This window comes from Hydra vulgaris, chromosome 08, assembly GCF_038396675.1.
Source record: "Hydra vulgaris chromosome 08, alternate assembly HydraT2T_AEP".
Classification (NCBI taxonomy): Eukaryota; Metazoa; Cnidaria; class Hydrozoa; order Anthoathecata; family Hydridae; genus Hydra; species Hydra vulgaris.
The window spans coordinates 23,110,051-23,131,015 of NC_088927.1; the positions used below are offsets into that span (position 1 = coordinate 23,110,051).

Here is a 20,965-nt window from a genome sequence, read left to right on the forward strand (position 1 = left end):
ATCGTACCTCTTGCAACTACCTTAAAGCTGACTGGGACTCTTTCTGTGGTTTTCTTCATGATGGCCCTTGGGTAGATCTCTTTCATCTTCCTGTCGACAAATGTGCTTCTTACATAACTTTGTGGATTTAGGCTGGCATGGAATCTTTTGTTCCCTCTTAACGATTCCAGGTCAAGCCTCACTCTTCTCCAGGTTTCAAACAGGTTGATCCATTGCTTGACATTTGTATCGCCCCAGCTTCTGTATTTAAAGTGATTTCCTGCCTAGACTCTTCCACAGCTTGTGGCCCAGACAACATACCTGTTATTGTCTAGCAGAAGTGTTCTCCAGAGCTGTCGTCTATACTCTAAAAACTATTCAACAATTGCTTATCAGAGTCTTGTTTTCCAGCCTACTGGAAAGCGGCATCTATTATCCCTATCTTCAAAAATTCTGGAGAGTGATCTGATTCATCTAACTACGGTCTCATTAGTCTTCTTCTTATCATAAGCAAGGTTTTTGAATCTTTAATTAACCAACACTTAATTTCTCATCTTGAATCTAATAACTTACTTTCTGACCATCAATACGGATTTCAATCTTCTCGCTCTACAGCTGATTTGCTAACAGTAAAAACCAATAGGTTTTATCATGCATTAGATAAAGGTAGAGAGGTTAAGGCCATCGCTCTTGACATTTCAAAAGCTTTTAATAAAGTTTGGCATGCTGGTCTTCTCCATAAGCTCTCTTCTTATGGTGTATCTGGCAACATCTTTAAGATTATTGAATCCTTCCTTTCCAATTGTAGTATAAAAGTTGTCCTCGATAGACAGCACTCTTCTTCTTATTCTGTAACTTCAGGGGTTCCTCAAGGTTCTATCCTTGGCCCTATACTCTTTTTAATTTACATTAAAGATCTTCTTGATATTCTCACATCTAAGGTGGAATTGTTTGCTGATGATACTACCATTTATTCTTGTCGTGATAAGAAACCAACACTCTCTGATTGCTTGGGGAGGAGGGGGGGCTTTTGAGCTTGAAAAGGATCTCACTTCTGCTACAGCATGGGGCTCACAGTGGCTGATGAACTTCAATACAGATAAGACTTAATTTTTTTCAGCCAATCATTATCGCAATAATTTAGATCTTCCTATATTTATGAACGGTGATGTACTCAATGAGTCATCTACTCTTCATCTTCTAGGATTAACTCTTACTTCCGATTTTTCTTAGAAACCATATATCAAATCAGTTGCAAAATTAGCATCTGCTAAGGTTGCATCTCTTTATCGAGCTCATCACTTTCTTACTTCGGATTCTATTCTCTATCTCTATAAATCTCAAATTTTGCCTTATATATTATTCTTATATATTTTGCCTTATATATATTCTCTATCTCTATAAATCTCAAATTTTGCCTTATAATACTGTTGCCATATTTGGGGCGGATCTTCTAATGATGCTCTTTCTCTTTTAGACAAGGTGCAAAAACACATTGTAAACATAGTTGGGCCTGCTCTTGCAGCCAACCTCCAACCATTATCACATCATCGTAATGTTGCTTCTCTTTCTCTTTTCTACAAATACTATAATGGACACTGCTTTAAAGAGCTAGCATCTCTTATGCCATCTACAAAAATTCATTCTCATGTTACTCGTCATTCAATCAAGTCTCATCCTTTTTCTGTGACTGTTCAAAAAATGCTTATTCGTCTAGTTTTTTTCCTCGAACATCAGTTCTTTGGAACTCGCTTCCTTCATCTTGCTTTCCTGATTCATATAATTTGCAATCCTTTAAGTTGTCCATCAATCATTATCTTGCTCTACAATCTTCATCTTTTCTCTTCTAGTAACTTCCAACTTTAATTAGTGGTTGCTTGCAGACTTGTTGGAAGTGAAGATGTTTAAAAAAAATATATATATATATATTATTGTGTAATAAAAACGATTTTTCATGTGACATGATGCATGTCCTCCAAAACATTAGCAATCAAATAGAAAATTCTATTCTTTTAACTTCAATTACTAAATACAGCATTCTTTAAAAAAAAAAAAACTCTATAAATGAAATCTAATTGTTAATATTAAATAAGTATATGGAAATGATTAGTACATAATACAACTATCTGAAAATAAAAAAATGTGTTGTTTTGTATGTATTAATGTAAAAATGTGGTCTTCCAAAACATAAGCAACTTTTTTATAACTGCTAGGAAAAATATATTTATATAATATATATATATTAGGGTGTGTCGATTTTTAAGGTAAAATGAACTTTTTATAATTTTGAAAAAAAGAGTAGTGAAAAAATATAACTTCTCCATTTTTTAAGAAAAGTGATATTTCAAAAATGAAATTATTTTATTGCTTGCTTGGTAAATTTTGATTCTTAATTCACTTATTTTGGTTATTACCAATAATTCGCAAGTTTTCATTTTTTTCGTTGAAAAGTAATTAATATGTCATAAATACCAACCAAACGAAAAGCTCCGGAAACATTTTGACATAAAAATGTCAAAAAAACAAGGAATGCATTATCTATTAAAATGAACAATCTTGTAGGAAGTGGAAAAAAACGTTATACATCTGAGCTTCCAACAACTATTGATATGCTAAGATATGGTATATTTTTAAGAGAAATTAATGATAAAAATGTTAGGAACTATACTGTAGATCATCTAGTTACTGATATGTTACCCGCTTTACTTGGCCAATGGTTGAGAGCAAGTGCACTTTTTACATATCCTGTTATTATTCATGAAAAAACAATTTTCAAAAAACTTAAGTGTTTATGGAAATCAGCTGTTGATTTTGGTATTGGACGTGGTAAAAAAGCTGAAAAAGAAAGATTTAGTTTAAAGTTAGACAATCTTGTGGACATCTTATTTTGCAAATGTAAACTAATCCTTTGTACAGAGTACAAATGTGATTCAAAATGTATGGAAAAAATTCATATAAAATGTAAATGTAAGAGAGATGAAAAAATACCGATTTTAGAGCTTCAGTTCATCCACTATTAGAGGACTAAAATTGGTTTTACAGTTTTTGAACTTTCTATATTGGTGGTGCAGATAGAAAAGAATCCAAAAGAATTAAAATAAAACAGCAAAAACAAAGAACAATGAAAGTAAATAAAGAAAATAAGGTAACTACTTAAGTAGAAAGCTTGAACAACTACATCACATACTCAATATTGTATGTATATATATATATATATATATATATATATATATATATATATATATATATATATATATATATGTATAAATTACTTATTTTAAAGCCAGATGAAACATTCAATCAAATAGAACAAATCGATTGCTTGTCAAGAATGAATCCTTATCTCTTTTATTGCCACATATTGAGCAAGTAAGTTTAAAACTCTTAGTTGTATACAATATTAGTTTAAATACAGATTAAAAATATAAACAATTTATTTAATTTTTCAGGATTATGAGTATAGTGAAAATGTTCAAGCAATTTATATAAACAGCTGCTCTTCATCATTTAAAGATGGCAGTGGTCAGAAAACAATTCAAAGTGATAATCAAACTCAATGTAAATTTTCTCTGAATCAAACATGTTCAGTTTATAATACCATGAGTATTGAAAATATTGCTCTGGCCAGTATGAGACACCATACAAGTTTAAGAGAAACTGCTGAAATAGTTACAGCAACTTTGATAGATGCAAAGATTATAAGCAAGAGTGATTGCCATCTTATTATAGATCATAACAAGGTAAAAAGGGCTCAGTAAAAATTGGCAAAAGAATTAAACAATCAGTTTGAGGTAGACCTAGAAAAAAACCCTGTGTCATGTCTTTTTTTTGACGGGAGAGTAGATGCCACAAAAATGTTTATAGAGGTAAATGAAAGAAATTTTCCTAGTCTGATTAAAGAAGAACATTACTCTGTTGTAAAAGACCCTGGTGGTGACTATCTTTTTCATTTTGTTCCAGGTATAACCAATAATAAACAGAAAGCTGAAGTTATTGCAGATCACTTAGTTGACTGCCTTAACAGGAAAAATCAAAATCAAAACCTCATGGCTGTTGGAGGAGATAGCACAAATGTCAATACTGGTTGGGCAGGCGGAGTCATGCAATGGGTAAAAAAAAAATTAAATAGAAGATTAGTTTGGATTGTTTGTGATCTATATACTGGAGAATTAGGGTTAAGACATTTAATTGAACATTTAGATGGTCCAATGCTTTCTCATAATAAATGGTCAGGACCACTTGGTAAAATGCTTGACACAGCAACTGGGATTGAAATCAATACCAACTTTGTTAAAATAAATTTAGGCCCCCCTTTGATTTATCTCAGTCAGAAGATTGTAAAGGATTTAAGCACTGACCAAAGTGATGCTTATCAAATTTGTCAAGAAATAAAGACTGGAGATCTGCCTATCAAGTTAGCAATGCTGGAAATTGGACCAGTCTGTCACAGTAGATGGCTAACAACAGTATTTCGATTTTGCAGAATTTGGGTGTCTAATCATAGCCTTACTGGTACAAATCTAGATAATTTAGAAATAATTGTGAACTTTATTGTTAGTGTTTATATTTCTAACTGGTTTAATATAAAAGTTCATTCAAGTTGGGTTGAAGGACCTAGACATGTCTTGTATCAACTAGAGTTACTTAGAACTCAGAGTAACAATGTTTTAGATATCGTTATGCCAACAATTAGACGATCAGTGTGGTATGCACATTTTGAAGCAATTTACAATCCATGCTTTGCAGCAAAAATGCCGAAGAAAGAAAAGAAGCTGTAAACAGAATTCTTACTATACGAGGAATAGGAGATGAGGTAACTCATCTTGTTCAAATCTTCATCAACTCAATTAAAGTTGGAGATGGTAGTCTCAGAGTAAGAAGAACACCAGAAATAAATCCTAATGCTAAACAGCTATCAGACCTTATAACATGGAATTTAAGTGTTACTGAGCCTCCACTTACCTGCCCTCTTACATCTGCCACAATCAAAGAGTTTTTAAACTATCCTATGAAAATTCCTCACTGGAATTCTCATAGGCAGTCAGTTGAAAGATGTGTCAAATTGGTAACTGAAGCTGCAAGCCATGTTTACACACATGAGCGAAGAGAATCATATATACGTGCTCAGCTTGTAGGTAGACATTTAATGTCACGAAATAGAAGCAAAAAAGATATGGCAACCCTCCTAAAAACTGTAGGGAAGTAGATAAAGACTTTCAAAAATGTTTAAAAAATGCTAAAAACTTCGACCTTTATTGTTATAGATACTTTTTTATTTTTTTACTCTTTTCCTACGCCTATGCATGGTGTACGACGTACACCATGTGAATTGATAAAAAAAGTTATCAGCGCTATTCCATAAACAAATTTAAATATAATGACTAACGTCTAAAACAACCAAAAATGTGAAATATTGAAATCAAAATTTACCGAGCTAGCACTTATTAGAATTTGGTTTTGAAAGTTTTACTGTAGTTAACTAATTGTAAACTTACATTTTTTCACTACTCTTTTTTAATATTTAAAAAAAAAAAAATCGACACACCCTAATATATATACATATACATATACATATATATATATATATATATAGAGAGAGAGAGAGAGAGAGAGAGAGAGAGAGAGAGAGAGAAAGAGAGAGAAATGAGACAAATTGATAAAACAAAGGAGACTAAAATGGTATATATATATATATATATATATATATATATATATATATATATATATATATATATATATATATATATATATATATATATATATATATAATGGCTCTTCGCTTGTTTATTATTTTAAAGCTGATAAAATTAAGGTTATGTCAAAACGCATTAATTTAATTGAAGGAAGTAATTAAACCAAAAAACCACAAATTTAAAGACTAGAGTGTTTTTTAAAACAATTTCAATGTTTTTATTTTTTTTAAATAAAAACATTCTGAATGTTTTTTTTATTAATTTTTTAACTTTTAATGTGCAAGGAGTGTTGCTTCATTGACTATTTTATAGCCTAACTCGCAACAGAGTGCTGCTACATCGACTGACAAATAGCCAGACTGGAGTGTTGCTACATCGGCTGAGGGTTTAGTTTGGGCAGGCAATCTATCAAATAATGGAAAAAATATTTTTTTTCGTTCTTTAAAATTGAAAAAAAACAGCATGTTTTGCCATCAGCAGGCTCATCAGAAAGTAGGCTTTAAAATTTGTAGGCTTACATATTTTAAATACCCTAGCTAAAATAGTTCATTTTAATCCATTAAGCTTGTATTGCGATGATGGTTTAATTATTATTTGTTATTGGTTAAATATTGGCTTCCAAATTGAAATTGACATTAATTTAAAAATTGTAAATTTTCTTGATATCATATTCAACATCTCGGAAAATTCTTATAGGCCTTAAAAAACCTAATGATGAATTATCGTATATTAATATAAATTCAAATCGTCCCCCTCAAATCCTAAAACAAATTTTGCTCCGCAAGGCTGCCCGTGTTAGAAATGATTTTATAATTATCCTCAAAACATTTTGTGCAAATCTGACAATATTTAGAGGTACCTACTAAAATACACTTTTTTAAGGTAACCGTAAAAAAAAAGAAATAATATCACATTGACTGAATCACTGTGTATCATAATTATTTTTAAATACTGTAATCACATGAACTAGACTGTCAATTACTGTTGTTTATAAAAAAATATTTTTGTGATCAAGCCTACAATAACCACCAACCAGTACTAATGTCCAGTATATACCAGATGTTATTTATTGACACTCATCACCTCTCCTTTATTTGGAGCAGTACCTGGGTCATGATGTAGCTCTCCTTTATTGGTTTAGATTACACTTATACTACAAGATGTACATAGAATTGTTTTTGTATCCTTTTTATATGGACTTTATACTAATTATAAAATAAATTTACATAAATATATATATACAAGCCTTCCCAGGAGACGTGAGCAGTTTTTCATCTTGTATGTCCACGCATGAGTATTTTATTTTAGACAACTTGGTTACCGCCATTTGCAAATCTTATTATTAAGTTTGAATAAACTTAAACAAATTTCCTATTTTGTTAGTTTTGCTTTCATTTTATTTATAAATTAGTTTTTTCCGCAAAGCTTAATATAATAAAACTTGCAAACTGCTGTAACCAAGGAAGACAGAAATCTGGTTACATGTTTAAAAAAATCCTCAAAACAACTGTTCATAAAATAATTAAGCCCATCAAGATAACAGATGAGGCATCAATCCGGAAAAATCATGTAAAAAAAAAAAAAATTACTTCTTTAAAAACCAGCAACATAATATGCGGTTTGGCTATGAATGATATAAAGATTTTATGCTCATAAATTCTTATGTAAATGCCTTCTAGTATGAATGTTAGTAACTTTATTCTTTAAATGTATTGTGCTGCTTATCTTGAAGAAAACTTTGGTGCCTCATTTTGCAAAAAACACTAGGATTGAACTGCTATATTGAGGCCGTACACCATGTTCTCAGACAAAGGACAAGTTAAACAGTTTGCAGCACTTAAAGTTATTGTTTGCTGGCCACCTTAATTATGCTTCAATCCCCAATATGTTCTTCTGTAAGCAATGTCCAGTAATTATGATTTGGGGTGTAATTGCTGCAAATAGTCGTGCTGGTTTACACATTTTTCAGCAAGGTGAGACTTTCTATAATTAATGCAGTAAGGTATAAAAGACAAAATAACAAGTTGATGAGTTATTTGAAAACTTAGAAGAAAAATGTGTCTAGTTGGTTTCAAACTTGAAAATTTGAGATTTTCACACATTACAGGGGATTTGCCATCAGGATAAAATTGCCAAGATTTGGCTCCAAGAAAATGCAATTAATGGTTTTGGGCTGTAGCCAGGCAATTTACCCCATCAAAATTGTTTGTATAAAATTGAAAGCAGAGGTTAATAAAAAAAGCCCTAAAAAAAAACTAGCAGATCTAAAAAAAACAATGATGAAAATGTGGTGTCATAAAATAATACCTGAATACTGTGATTCTATTGCAGCTTAAATCCTGCAAAAAATAGAATCTGTTTTAAAAGTTAGAGAAAAATGTTTTATACTGTGACTTTTGTATTCTTTAATGTTCATGTATTTTGTTGGATATAAATGTTTTCTAGTAATAAGTGTACACTATACATTACAAAAATGATTTTTTGCTATAAATATTGGATGGCTAGGCATTTACCTTGACTTTGCAGAATGTGCCATTGGCCTACTTAAATTGCACGGCATGATTTGTTGCATTTTCCGTAAAAAATTAATAGACCAGTTTTTTATAGTTTATATATAAAAGCTTGAGTTCTTGTTATGGTTAAGAGCCATGTTTGCACTATAAATATTTTATTCTTATTCTATTAAACTAGTTAAATAATAGTTAGATTTTCTATGAGTAATTATTTTATGTGTTGTTGGATTTTTCGCTAATTGATTGCCTGCTTCAGTTTATTCCAATAACACAGAATACTAAAAGAGGCTTTCAGATTGCTATATCAAAACATACCAGCATTCTACTAAAAATAACCTTGCGTGTTGCTAAAACTACCCACAACTCTCTGTAGGAAATAATTTTAAAGGTTTGTAATTTTGTATTTATTATAATTGCAATTATTAGGTATAAAACATGGATTTATCTTCAGAATATTTACACTGCAAAACAATGTTTTTCAATGTAAATACTCTATTATGCTGCATGTTTTAAACACGCACCAATTAAAATGAAACAATGCCATTTACCTACAGTAGGCCAACAAATATCAGGCTGAAATTGTTTTGGAGTCAATAGCTGTTAATAAATTAATTTTTCATTGTCTAATTAATGCTATCATATTTCTTTACTTAAATGGTTTCACAGTGGTGAAAATTACAAATTAAAAAACTATAATACAATAGAAAAACCATTGAATCTTTATAAAGAATCGTTTACTGTTTACGTAAAAATTGCTTAAGGCGTACGTATATTGCTCTACGCTTAATGCTTTATAACAAGGCCTGCTGTCATATTTTTTAATCTAAATGATTTTGCAGTGGTGAAAATTAAAAACTAACGAAGTTGTAATGTTAGAAAAATCATTGAAAAATAATTGTGTATTAAGTGATTGCCTGCATTTTGTGGGTAAGATGTTTTTGCCGAAAGCAACCAAATATCAAGGTGGTAAATAATTTGGTAATTTGGCAAAGATTGATAAAGTAATCTTTATAAAGAAGTTGTTTTTATTTTTATGATTGTAGGCCTTCAAAAATTTATTCTTATGTTTAGAAATCCTCACCTAAAGTTTACATAACAGGTTTATGTTCAAAAAAACAAATTGATTAGTGTATTGTCTCAATGCACTAAACTGAATTTAAAATAAAAGCTGTTGTTACCGATAACCATTCTACTAATGTTAATGCAACTTAATAGTTTTATAAAGCATATAATGGAGATAGAAAACTATTTATCATCCAGTTTAGAAAAGGAGTGTTTAAAACATACTTTTTATTTTATATATTCCGTTTTATAAAAAAATGTAAGAAATAACTTGTTAAACACAAAAAAATGTTGAAGTTACTGCTAGAGTTATTTTCCTGAAAGAAAAGATGCAGCACAATTTTTATCATTGTTTTATAAGTTATTTATCATACTTAATTCAAAGCAGAAACTCAATTCATCAAACTCAGCAATGCTTTGAAAGGTGATAACAAACCCACACTTTATAGAGAAATTGCAAATTGTACTGAAATTTGATCAAAATGAAATTCGATAAAAACTTTACATTCACAAAACAAACTTCTTGTGCTCTAATTACAACACTACAAGCAATTGTATCTCTTATGAATGATTTGCGTGAAGAAGGCTTTACAGATGTTCTTCTAATTTACAAAGTGATCGTTTGGAGCTAGGTTTTAGTAAGTATAGTTAAATGTCCAGTGGCAGACTTTTCCAGAAAATATTTATCAAAATTTTGATAATCCTTAAAAAAAAATTATGCCAGATATTGCTTAGTTGTCTACATAAATACTAGTGTCAGCTTTCTGAAGATAGCATAGATATATATACACAAAAGCAAGTAATATTGGTAAAAAAACTAACAAAAAGATTTTGATGTTGAACTTATAATCAATACATGATATTTTAAACAGAGAAGAACCTATATATCCAATTCAACCTCTCTCTAGTTTTATTTGTCATCTTTTAAGTATTTTATGTTATTTCTCCTATTCTAATAAAACATTGCAATCATTCTTTTTCAATTAAAAATTTGAAGAACAAATTTTATAGATTTCTAATAGCAGTGTTGATTTTACAAATGAAAAACATCAAAAGTCAAAATCAAATATAGATCTCGTATTGTTAATAATATTTTTTATAATAATTTGGAAAAAGAAATTACATATTCATTAAGGAAAGATAAAGTAAAAGAATTCCAAAAAAAAAAAAAAAAAAAACCAAATAAATATTCCTAGTAAAAAGAGATTTCTTTAAATTTTAATTATTTGAAATTAAAAGAAATTAAAAATTACAAACCTTTGATTTTATTTTCAATAGAGAGTTTTAGGCAATCTTAGCAACATGTAAGTTTATTTTCAGTAGCATTTTAATATATAGCTATCTGTAAACCTATTTCAGTATTCTATGTTATTGGAATAAACTGAAGCAGGCAATCAGTTAACAAAAAATCCAGCACAAAATAAGTACTCAAAAAAAATCTAACTACTATTAAACTATTTTAATAAAATAAGAATAAAACATTTATAGTGCAAACACGACTCTTAATCATAACAAAAATTAAGTTTTTAGACAGGAGCTGTAAAAAAAACTAGCCTTTTTTATTTTTACGGAAAATGTAACATATCAGGCTGTGTAATTTAAGTAGGCCATGCATTGGCTTCAAAATGTGGCCTCGCCTTGTTACCAACTGTGGAAATAAAATGCATACAATTGACTTGGATTAAAAAATTCTTATACAATAAATATTGATTTGGTTAATATACAAATAAATTTGGCATGGTAACATAAGTTGTCTATAATAAAAGAAATGACTAGTTTTAAAGTTAAATATCCAACAAGTACTAAAATGTAAAATGTAAAAAAATCTAAAAACTTAAAAAAAACAAGTGTAAAATACTAAAATAAAAAATGTAAAAAAATCTAAAAACTTAAAAAAAAACAAGTGTAGTTCATGGAAAATTATATTCTAAATTCCAATTTAAGTATCAAAATTTTGTCATTTAATCGGATTTTTAACATAAAAAACTTTTACATAATATACATTATAGATACATGTTATATATATATATATATATTAGGGTGTCCCAAAAAACAACATTTAAAAAAAAATATATGCAGACCCCCTTAATGTGTTCTATCTAATACAAAAACACTAGATTTAAAATTTTTTTGAATAAAAAATATTTTAAGGGGTCCCTCAAGACCCTCGAATATTTAATGGGTCCCTAATATTTTCAAAAAAAAAATTTTTCAAAAATATGTCAACCTGGTACTCAAATGAAGCGAAGTTATATAAAAATTTCAAAAATAATTTCAAATATAGAATTGTTATTTTTGGTTTTATTACATGAAAAATTATGTTTTTTACCAAAAAACAAAAAAATGAATTTTTATGCATTTTTATGACTATTTTAATAAATAAGTTACAATTTTTCCAAATTAAATATTATTTTTGAAATTTTTATATAATTTTGCTTCATTTGAGCACCAGGTTGACATACTTTTAAAAAACTTTTTTTTTTGAAAATATTAGGGACCCATTAAAATATTTTTATTCAAAAAAATTTTAAATCTAGTGTTTTTGTATTAGATAGAACACACACACACACATATATATATATATATATATATATATATATATATATATATATATATATATATATATATACATATGTATATATATATAATAAATGACTGGGGCCCCGGCTAAACTATAAGATTTAGCAGGGGTAGATAGCCGGGGCTAGAAAAAAATTTATAATACTTTATATATTATAATTTTACTTAATATTACTAATTATTAAATACTGGCATACATTTATATATTTTCAAACTCTAATTTACTTCTAACAAGACTTTAAAATAGAGAATAAGTAAAAATACTAGGAAATGGTCAACTGAAGACTTGAAAAGTTGTAGGTCGTATATAAAAAAAACACATGAAGATGGCTATTTGTAATAAGGTTTTTTTGATATGCAAGGAAAAAAACTGGATTAATAAAAGTTTTTATAGCATTAAGGGACAGATACAGTAAAAGGATGCAACTTGTTGAATAAGAAACAAGCAAGAATGAGTTTTGGTTTATTTTAATAGAGATGATAGTTTGTTTGAGCACTGACCATGATTGTATTTGTAGAAAAAGAAAGAAATACAACCTTACAACAATGGGAGAGTGGCTCAAGCTTGGCAGATAAAGCAAGTCTAATTTATCATTATTATTCTCTTTTTAATGTTAATTCATTTTACCAGGGCTGAAAACGCCACTGCAGATGAGGAGGCAACTTAATTGTGGTTATAACCCTCTCTCAAATATATAAATCCAAAACACAAACCTCGACAACCAAGGCCGCTGTGCAGAGAAACAAGTTGAGCGCGGTACTACCTATGTAGTGGGGAGCACTTAACCACTACACCATGGCCGCATTACATTTACAATGTGCTTTTTGTCTGAGAGTAAGAGGGTTGTTTTTCATCAAAATAGAAATACCAACATTATTGCAATATTTTTTTGCAGTAAATAAATGAGTTTTGTTGTCTAACAAAAATTGCAGATTTTAAGTCCAGAATTTAAGTCCATAAGCCACAGCAAGCCTTAAGCTGTTACAAGAGAGATCAACTGCTTGTTCTAAGCAATCAAAAAGTGAAGATTTTTTGTCAAGACAAGAATATAAAGTTGAGTTGTCAGCAAATGGAGATTTAGATGTAAAATTCAGATGTAAAATTTTCATGAAGATTAAACTTTAGATTCATGAAGAATAAACTTTAGATGTAAAATTTTCATGAAGATTGATATTGCAGATAAGAAGCAATACAGGAGCAAATATTTAAGGGTACCACAAAATACCTTGTGATACACTTAAAGTTACTTGAAATAAAGAAGAGTGTAGGCCTTCAAGAATAACTTTATAACTGCAGTTAGTAAGAAATAATTTAATAATCTCAATATCTTTATATAAAGAAAATAATAACAGAGTGAAGATTAATCGTAGGATAGTTGGAGAGGTTAAAGTGTTTTGTAGAGTTTTGAAAAATCGGAACCACTTATTTAGCACTTTTTAAAAAATAAATATTATTAAATATTATACAATTAATAAGATTAAATGTTAGACTTACTTTAGTTAATGACATTGTTGAAGGCTAACCAGAAGTCTCTAGAACCTAACATCTGATATAAGATACAAGATTTAGTAAACTGAGAATAACAGAGCTTAACATCAGATGCGACCTTTTTACATTGCCTTCTTGGAATAATAAAGGATATTTGTTCTTAAGAGAGATGTTCTTGTAAAAAAGATGAAATAAATGATTAATAAAGCAACTACTCAAGATGGTGAAAAAAATATGGAGTAGAATGAGGTTTGATCTAAAATTGAAGAGAAGGAATAAAAGCTTCCAAACTTTTAGTCCAGAAGGAAATAAAGCTTCTGAGATGCGCTTTATGCATACATATTATCGATATAAACATATATGTTTGCTATTTATTCAGATGCTGGCATACAATATCCTTTCATATTTATATAAACTTTAGTATTTATATGGTGTAGTATTTGCCAAAAGAGAAGAAGATGATGATGATGGTGATGATGGTAATGATGATTATGATGATCATGTTGATCATAATGATGTTTATCTATGCATATATATACAAAATATAACATGAATTTTAAATAAAAAAATTATACTTTAAGATGTATAAATGTTTATGCAGTCACAAACCCAGTCCCGACTATATCTTATCAAACCCGGCCCCGGCCAAATATCAACTCCGGTTGTTTACTATGTATGTATATATACATTAAGGTGGTTCTAAAAACAACTTTTTCTGAAAATGACTGCTGGCACCCCCTGAATATGTTGTATATAATTAAAAAAATGCTAGATTTAAGAATTTTTTGAATAAAAAATATTTTAAGGGGTTGCTACCGACCCTCGAACATTATATAGGTCCCTAATATTATTAAAAAAAAAGTTTTTCAAAACTATGTCATGTTGGATTTCAAATGAAGGAAAATTATATAAAAATTTTAAAAATATTAATCATTTTATAATTAAATTTTTATTTTAGATTTTAGTAAACAAAAAGTTACGTTTTTTAACTAAAAATGAAAATAGGGAATTTAACAAGATTTTTTGATTATAATTTTTTTTATCTATGTTTTTTTTATAAAATGAATATTATTTTTGAAATTTGTATATGATTTTGCTTCGTTTGAGACCCAACATGACATAATCTTAAAAAACTTTTTTTTAATAATATTAGGGACCTAAATAATGTTCGAGGGTCGGTAGCAACCCCTTAAAATATTTTTTATTCGAAAATTTCTTAAATCTAGCATTTTTTTAATTATATACAACATATTCAGGGGGTGCCAGCAGTCATTTTCAGAAAAAGTTGTTTTTAGAACCACCTTAATATATATATATATATATATATATATATATATATATATATATATATATATATATATATATATATATATATATATATATATATATATATATATATGTATATGTATATACTTCTAAATATACAAGCCCTATACCCTTTACCACCTATGGATAGATGATAAAGGGTATAGAGTTTGTTACCATAATGGTAGTAAAGGGTATAAAATTTGTTATTAAAATGGCCATCATTATAATAACACTAAAACACCTGAAAAATATTACTTTGGGATAGAAGTCATCATTACTGGCATTGGAATGTCATGAGGAGCAAAAGCACCTAAAAACAAATATGTATTTTTAAAACAAAAACAAATATGCAGCATTAAAATTTCTTGTTATTATAAACATACTCTTTTAATAAAAAAAATATATATTTATAAAAAATAGGTTTAAAGTTTATTAATTCAACCAAACTGTCTGAAATATATATATGTACTAACTGACTAAAAGTCTGAAAATTAACGAAATATGTATTAAAAAAAAAGCTTTCCAGCTATCACCCAATATGTCTTGTCCTAAAGTTCATTACTTAATTATTTAAAAAAAATGGAAAACCTTATGTCATAGAAAACTAGAATAGTAAAGTTATAAGTACAAACTTATCATAAAATAAAAAAGGAAAAAAGGTAATTTTAATTAAATTCTAAATACAATTAAAAAAAAGAAGGAAAAAAAACTTAATTCTTAATAAAATAATTAAAATAAAATGGCAAAACGTTCATTCTATTCAAATTTAAAAAAAACAAAACTTTTATTTAAATTGTAAACAAAACAAATAAATTAAAAACAAAAATCCAACGCTTTAATTTTAAATAAAATAAAATTGCCCAAAAACTTTCGTTTGCTTTTCAAATTTTTAGAAAGTCATAGATGTTTATAATTATTAATTTTGAACATCTATGACTTTTTAAAACGGTTTTAGATTAAAAATATTTTGTTGACCTTATTTTTCTAAATCCTAAGGGTAGTATTTTGAAGAATTATTGTACTAATAATTAATATATTTGGAACTATATATTGATTTGGTGTTATATATAAATTGGTATTATACTGATTGATATTGATTTTGACTGGCACAACTGGAGGTGCAAACAACTAAAATTTAAATAGTGAAAATAACCAATTTCTCTAGACCTTTAATAAAATAGTGAAAATAACCAATCTCAGTAGACCTTTAATAAAAGTTTACTAAACTAGTGTACAGTTCATATATTTTTATTTGTTATAATCTTTTTAAAAAACTTTTTTCAAATACAGAATTCATTTTTGGTAAAAAAAAACTTACCTTGTGGAAGTGTTACTTCTGCAAGTGAGAACTTTGCTTCTTCAGCTTCTTTTTTACGATTTTCTTCATCTTGCTAAAAAATGAGCTTAATAGAATAAAATATTTTAAAACTTAATACATCTCTATTTATTTATTTATTTATTTTTCTCCAAAGTGGCAAACCATATAAAAATGCTAGTATAACTAATCACGTGGTTTACAGGACTAAACTTGATTACAGCATCACTGAAAACAAACCATATAAAAATGCTAGTATAACTAATCACGTGGTTTACAGGACTAAACTTGATTACAGCATCACTGAAAACAAATCAATCAATTAGAAAGTTTAGCAAGTTTAACTAAGAGTTGCAACAACTTTCTTTAAAAACTTGAATTAACTTATAGCTATTATATAAAAATATTTCAAATAAAAGATTCTATTAAAAGTAACTTTATAAAAAAGTGTTAAAATAATTAAATGCAAATAATAAATTTTACCTCTTTCATCTTTTGTGATTCTAATAAAAAAAAATGCTAAAAGTATAGAATAAATTGCTAAAATAAAAATTTAAATTCAATAAATTTACTGTTTTAACTACCATTTAATTTCTTAGTTAATTCCTAATTGTGTTAATTGTAGTTAATATAATTGTAATCAAGTTGTTTAAAAAAAAAAATTATGATCAAAGTTACACAGAACAGATATGAACTGTCTATGAACAAAAATGAACTGCAGCTATACTATTATCTAGCAAGCTAACTTGTATAGCTGCAGCAATACAATAAAATTGATGCATGTGTCAATTATAGAGGTTGACAACCTCATATGGCAGAGTATTTAGAGTAGCTTTAGTAAAAAAATTAAATTGAACGAGGCAGTTATTATTCAAATTGAAATTAAAGCTTTTGCAGTTGATTGGAATAATGTAATTTGGGTCATTATACTAATTAATGAACTCAGTTTTGCTTTAAAATTTGAAACTTTATATAAGATCATCATGTTTTTTCATGAGTAAAGTAAGGAAAAGTTTAGCACATCTTGTCTTGTAGTCAAAGTACTTCAATTCCTAAAGTATTTTAGTGACATAACAGTGTGTGTCTTTATTTGCATTTATGTCTTTTTAACTCCTTAATCTTCACCTAATTTTTGTGTGCAATAGCTCTAGCAACAGGTTAATTATTTAAAATTACAAGTATTAAATAGAACAAATAAAAAAGGTCAGAAATTACATAAAAAGCATAACTAAATCAATTACAAACTAAATGCACCTTAATACTTCCTAAAATCAATATCTTAATACTAGGCCTGTAAATCGAGCCGAATGAGCCAAGCTTGCCAGGGCTTGGCTCGTTTACATATTAGGAGTGTTCAATCTCGGCTCGAGCTCATTTTGAACATGAGATTCTTTGTTCGAGCTCGGCTCGTTAAGGATTAGTATTGTTTGGGCTTGGCTCGTTTTACATGTTGCTCGAGCTCGACTGGTTTAAAACTCAAAATAATTATTGTAACCTGTTAGTTTAAAGCTTGTTTAGTAAAAAAAAATTGTTCGTTAAAGGCTCGTCTATAAATAATACAAGTCCAAATCAACAAACAACATAAACAATCCTACAGTCTATTAAACATGCAAATAAACAACATAATTAAATAAGATCCCACAAATCTAATAGTTCAAAATAAAAGTTAAATCTAATAGTTCAATGTTCAAACTTAATGTTCAAAGTTCAAACATAATGTAAACTCTCACAAACATAATAATTCCTATTAAACACTGCACTCTAATAGTTCAAATTACATTTTCACAAATATAAGTCTTACTCTCATTGCATTGGATAAATAAATATATATATATATATATATATTCGAGCTTTAATCGAGCCAATATCGAGCCAATATAAACGAGCCTAATTTTTTGTGCAAGCCCGGCTCGTTTACCATTCGAGCTGAACATGAACAAGCTCTTGTCGAGCCGATCACCGAGCCGTTCTTAAAACAATGCAAAACAGGTAATCCAATATCATTTTCTTTTTGTATTCTGTTGGAAAGAAAAGCTTTATTTAATTTTAGACATTGCCCGTAATCTTATATAACGCAAGCTTTATTATTCTTGACCTTGGATACTGTATACGACAAATTAAAAAAATTAACTATTCTAATTTAAAAAAATACTGTTTACTCTTAAAAAATATTTTACTTATTAGCTTATATTTAATTTTGTAGCTGTAAAAATTTTTTTGTGGTCACATTTTTAATTTGTAGTCAAGTTGTTAGTGTCCATGTTTGTATGTTTCCAATAGAACATATATTAGTTATTTTTAAATATAATATAAATTAAACCAAACTTAACATAATTATTTATTCTTTTATATGTTATTTTTTAATTTAATTTACAAATGACCAAGAAATTGTCAAAAATATGTATCAATAGTTTCAGAACAAATTTTTTTTAATAATTTAAACTTTATTAGAGGGGACACGTTAAAGGTACTCACCAGCCTAATTACTCTAAATAATATTAAGTGCAACTTTTTATTGGATAAAAAGAAAAACATAAATGTAAAGCTTACGATATGCAAGATAAGCTTTATGCCTTTTTCTGTCACATTCAACTTGGTACCTGTAAAAAATATATATTTAACATTACAATGTAATAACTGATTGTAAAAAATATATATATATATATAATTATAAAAAATAATTAACAAAAAAGTTCAAAAATAAAATTAAAAAAATAAAATTAAAAATTTGTAGAAAAAACAAACTATTTTACAAATAATTCAAACAAAACTTATAAAGGACTAATTCAATTAATTCTTTAGCTATTTAATAACTTACTTCTTTATTTCTGCATATTTATCTTTGTCAGTCTTTTCCTGTGAAACCATAAAACATATATTCATAAAATATATAAATCTTTAGAAGTTTTTAAAAACTTTTAAAATTTAAAAGCAAACTTGCAGTGTTTTTGTAAATAAATCCTTTTTTTTTTCTTGTTTTTTTTTTTATAAGAAATCATTTCATGTTTCTTATATAATTTTACATAATTGAGTCTCTGAATAAGCAATCAGAGAACTATGTTTGCAATGCCAATTTGAACCAAAACTTTTAATTTATATTAAAACCATCGTACTTGTACAGTCTTTGTCATTAGTTTATTTTTAGTTCGAAATTCAGCCAAAACAGTTAAACAACTCCTTTAAGTAAAACATATAGCTTTAACTGTATAACATATAAAAGAATACTACGACAAAATAATAATGACACAAATAACAAAAACATAAAATTAATGCAATTGCATTAAACAAAATAATAATAAAAAAAAGTAGTTTCAATATACTCAAGTAAGTTGAACCACTTGAGTATGACTTTGTTGACTTGATAATATGTTTTAACTTTAACCTAAACTTTGCTGACAAAAAGCATACAAAACAAAACATTAAATAGGCCAGGTGAATAAAAAAAAGCAATTGCTTTTACTCAGCGTTTTTGGAGTAATTGTTCAGCTTTACGTGAATAAAAATTTTAGCAAACTTGCTAAAGCTAAGCAATTTACTCCAAAAACACTGAGTAATTGTTCAGCTTTATGTAAATATAAGTTTCAGCATATTGCTGAAGTTTTTATTTACGTAAATTCAAGCAGGGGCTTGAAAAAAATTTATAATACTTTATATATTATAATTTTATGCATACATTTACTATTTATTAAATACTGGCATATATTTATATTTTTTTAAACTCTAATTTACTTCCAACAACGTTGCAAGCAACCACTATTAAGTTATAAGTTACTTTATAATAGAAAATAAGTAAAAATACTAGGTCTTACTAACACTTAATAAGTAGTAGCAGTAGTAGTAGTAGTAGTAGTAGTAGTAGTAGTAGTAGTAGTAGTAGTAGTAGTAGTAGTAATCCTGGTTGCCCTCATGTTACAAATTGCATTGCCCTGGCGCTACGAATTTTGCCCTTATGTTACGTTTTTGCTCTCATGTTACGCGGAATGCCCTCATGTTACGAATTTGCTCTCATCTTACGAATTGTGCGTAGCATGAGGGCAAAAACTGCCCTCATGTTACGCTACATAGTAACATGAGGGCATTCCGCGTAAAACATATTTATTTTAAGATAAATGAGTAAGTGAGCAAATTTACAAATTTTAAAATGGCAGAGTTTAATGTATTAGTGGGACGTTATATTAAGATTGATATAGTAATAAATTTCGATTGAGATATAGTTAGAAGGATAACATATTAATAAATAATAATAATTTTGAACATATATGCAATCATATTTAAAATAAGTTGAATAATGATATTGGCTATATATTAATTAATTAAGATTGATAGTAAAGTTAGATTAAGATAATCTAACTTTATTATCAAACTTTATTATCAACAATAGACACAAATTTATTGGTACCTCAGATAGTAATTAGTTTGTTATTAAAATTTTATTAAACTTTGTTTCGGCTAATTATACTAATTAATAAATTACTCAAAAATACAGTACTGTTTCATTACTTATATTACTAAAACAACATAGAACTTACATCAGAGAGGATCTCAAAATTTGAGATCCTTGCTGACACAATACCTTTGAATTGAAGTTATTATTGTCACAATGCCTTTAATATATCATATGTATATAATGTGTGTATCATACACACATTACATACATATGATGTACATACACTGTAAGTACATCGTATATATGATGTACATATACATATATATGTATATAACGTAGTCTACATCAATCACTGATGTAAAATTACTTACATGCATACAATACAGTACCTTGTATAGTATTTAGGTAACAAATGAGTGTTTATTGTAAATCAAAAATGTTGTTAAACCATTTGTTAATAATTATACAAATTAATAATACCTTTGACAAATTTCAAAGGTTTGTTCAAAGGTATTATTAATTGGTAATTGGTATTAAAGTTAATATTAATATCTCAAAGTTAATATTTGAAATACCTAATGGTGTAAGTTCTTATGTTTTTTAGTACTATAATTAATGAAATATCATAAATATTCTCAA

The 20,965-nt window shown here is 27.6% G+C and overlaps 1 protein-coding gene across 1 annotated transcript in view; it reads right to left on the minus strand.

The window, feature by feature from the left end:
* Positions 1–20,965, minus strand: part of LOC100214421 (WW domain-binding protein 11) — a 58,710-nt gene that overhangs the window by 14,268 nt on the left and 23,477 nt on the right. The window contains exons 3-7 of the mRNA XM_065803263.1: positions 18,758–18,795; positions 18,490–18,539; positions 16,423–16,442; positions 15,943–16,015; positions 14,880–14,934 (exon numbers count right to left, since the gene is read on the minus strand). Of these exons, the coding sequence (XP_065659335.1) occupies positions 14,880–14,934; positions 15,943–16,015; positions 16,423–16,442; positions 18,490–18,539; positions 18,758–18,795 (236 nt within the window). The remainder of the gene's footprint in view (positions 1–14,879; positions 14,935–15,942; positions 16,016–16,422; positions 16,443–18,489; positions 18,540–18,757; positions 18,796–20,965) is intronic.